The 1,791-nt window shown below is 43.0% G+C and overlaps 1 protein-coding gene across 1 annotated transcript in view; it reads left to right on the top strand.

Annotated features, from left to right (window-relative positions):
* LOC119411486 (sortilin-related receptor) overlaps nt 1-1,011 on the top strand; it is a 44,031-nt gene extending 43,020 nt beyond the window's left edge. Inside the window, exons 4-6 of the mRNA XM_037678437.1 lie at nt 533-659; nt 764-914; nt 1,006-1,011. Coding sequence (XP_037534365.1) covers nt 533-659; nt 764-914; nt 1,006-1,011 — 284 coding nt within the window. The remainder of the gene's footprint in view (nt 1-532; nt 660-763; nt 915-1,005) is intronic.
* Nucleotides 1,012-1,791: the final 780 nt, after the last annotated feature.

Here is a 1,791-nt window from a genome sequence, read left to right as displayed (position 1 = left end):
GACTGCTGGTGGATTCGAACCCCCATAGCCTCTGATGTGTGTCCCATCAGTGTATGAATGTGATCTAAAGCACTGATTAGTCTCATTAGAATGATTTGTTCAATTAGCTTTGTAGAGATCTAGGATAGTGCTGTGTGGATGGATAAATGAGGGCACAGATTGTAGTGTAAATTGCTTTGAGTATCTTGAAATAAGATATAAAGGCACTATATAAGTACAGTCCATTTACCATTGTGCTTGCTCAGGATGGGAGACTGCAACAAAACTAAGATTCAACATGTCTGCTGGATTCCTTAGATAGAGAACTTTACTAATTGGCTTTTCTATGTATGTGAATGTTTCTGTAAAGTGCCCTGAGACAACTTTGTTGTGATTTGGAGCTATATAAATAAACTAAATTGAATTGCATTGAAAAATAAAAATACTTTGTGACCAAAGCTGAAAATGTACAACTGAGCAGAAGAATGGATGGATCTGGATTCAAAAGAGGGAGTTCAAACATTAGATTCTGCTTTGTTTCATTGTTTCCCAGCTGATACACTTGCCTATAAAGTCCAGAATCTCCAGTGGTCACCAGACTTCTTGGGTGCCATCACACTGACCTGGTCTCGTCCCAAAAACCTCCCCCTGAACTCGTGCTACTTTCTCATCTACTACAGGTGGGCTTAGTCTAATTATCAGACATCTATGTCCTCTACATCTGCTCCCCTTCTGCCATGTTAATAAAGTTTAACCACTTGTTTTTTTACCTTTATGTGCTCAGGATGGTGGGCACTCAGCAGTGGACTGTCATGGAGACCCACAGCAACAAAACCAGCTACAAACTGTCTGTGCTGAAACCAGACACCACCTACCACCTGAAGGTGCTCACTCAGTGCCTCAGAAAGCTGCACAAGACCAATGAGATGATCACAGTCAGGACACCCGAGGGATGTAAGTCATGCAAGCTCAACCTTCACTCATCCTTTAATTTAGTACTCATGCTGTCGCATTTTATCTGTCTAGAAATAAAAATGTATCTGAAGTACACATTTATAATTTAACAAACCAAAATACAGTAATAAGCAGGGCTTTTTTGTTTATTTCAGCACATTTTGCTTTGTCATTTTTTATCTCATCCATGGTAAATATATGTTGATGTGTTGTAGTGCCTGATCCTCCCAGGAACCTGCAGCTGACGTGTGATAATGGGGAGGATGGGACAGTAAAGGTTTCCTGGAATCCTCCTGACAACACACATGGTTTGATCAGAGAGTACATTGTGAGTGATTATTACTAAATCATTTAGATAAGGTTTTTGTATTTCACAGACCAACTCCACTGCATTTAGAAATATTCATTCATCCATCCATTATCTTCCACTTATTCTGAAGTCGGGTCACGGGGGCAGCCGTTTGAGCAGGGAGGTCCAGACATCTCTTCCTATATCCACCTCTTCCAGCTCTTCTTGGAGGACTTCAAGGTGTTCCCAGGCCAACCGAGAGACATAGTCTCTCCAGCCTGTCCTGGGTCTTCCCCAGGGTCTCCTCCCAGTCAGACATGCCCGCCCAGGAAGCATCCTTACCAGATTCCTGAACCACCTCGACTGGCTCCTCTCGATGTGGAGGAGCAGCGGTTCTACTCTGAGTCTCTCCCAGATAACTGAACTTCTCACCCTATCTCTAAGGGAGAGTCCAGCTACCCTGCAGAGGAAACTCATTTCATCCTCCTGTATCCACAATCTCGTTCTTTCAGTCACTACTCAGTTTTTGATCATAGGTGACGGTAGGAACGTGGACCGACGGGTAAACA

Source organism: Nematolebias whitei, chromosome 6 (genome assembly GCF_014905685.2).
Source record: "Nematolebias whitei isolate Nwh7 chromosome 6, NemWhi1, whole genome shotgun sequence".
Classification (NCBI taxonomy): Eukaryota; Metazoa; Chordata; class Actinopteri; order Cyprinodontiformes; family Rivulidae; genus Nematolebias; species Nematolebias whitei.
This window is presented reverse-complemented; position numbering and strand designations above follow the sequence as displayed.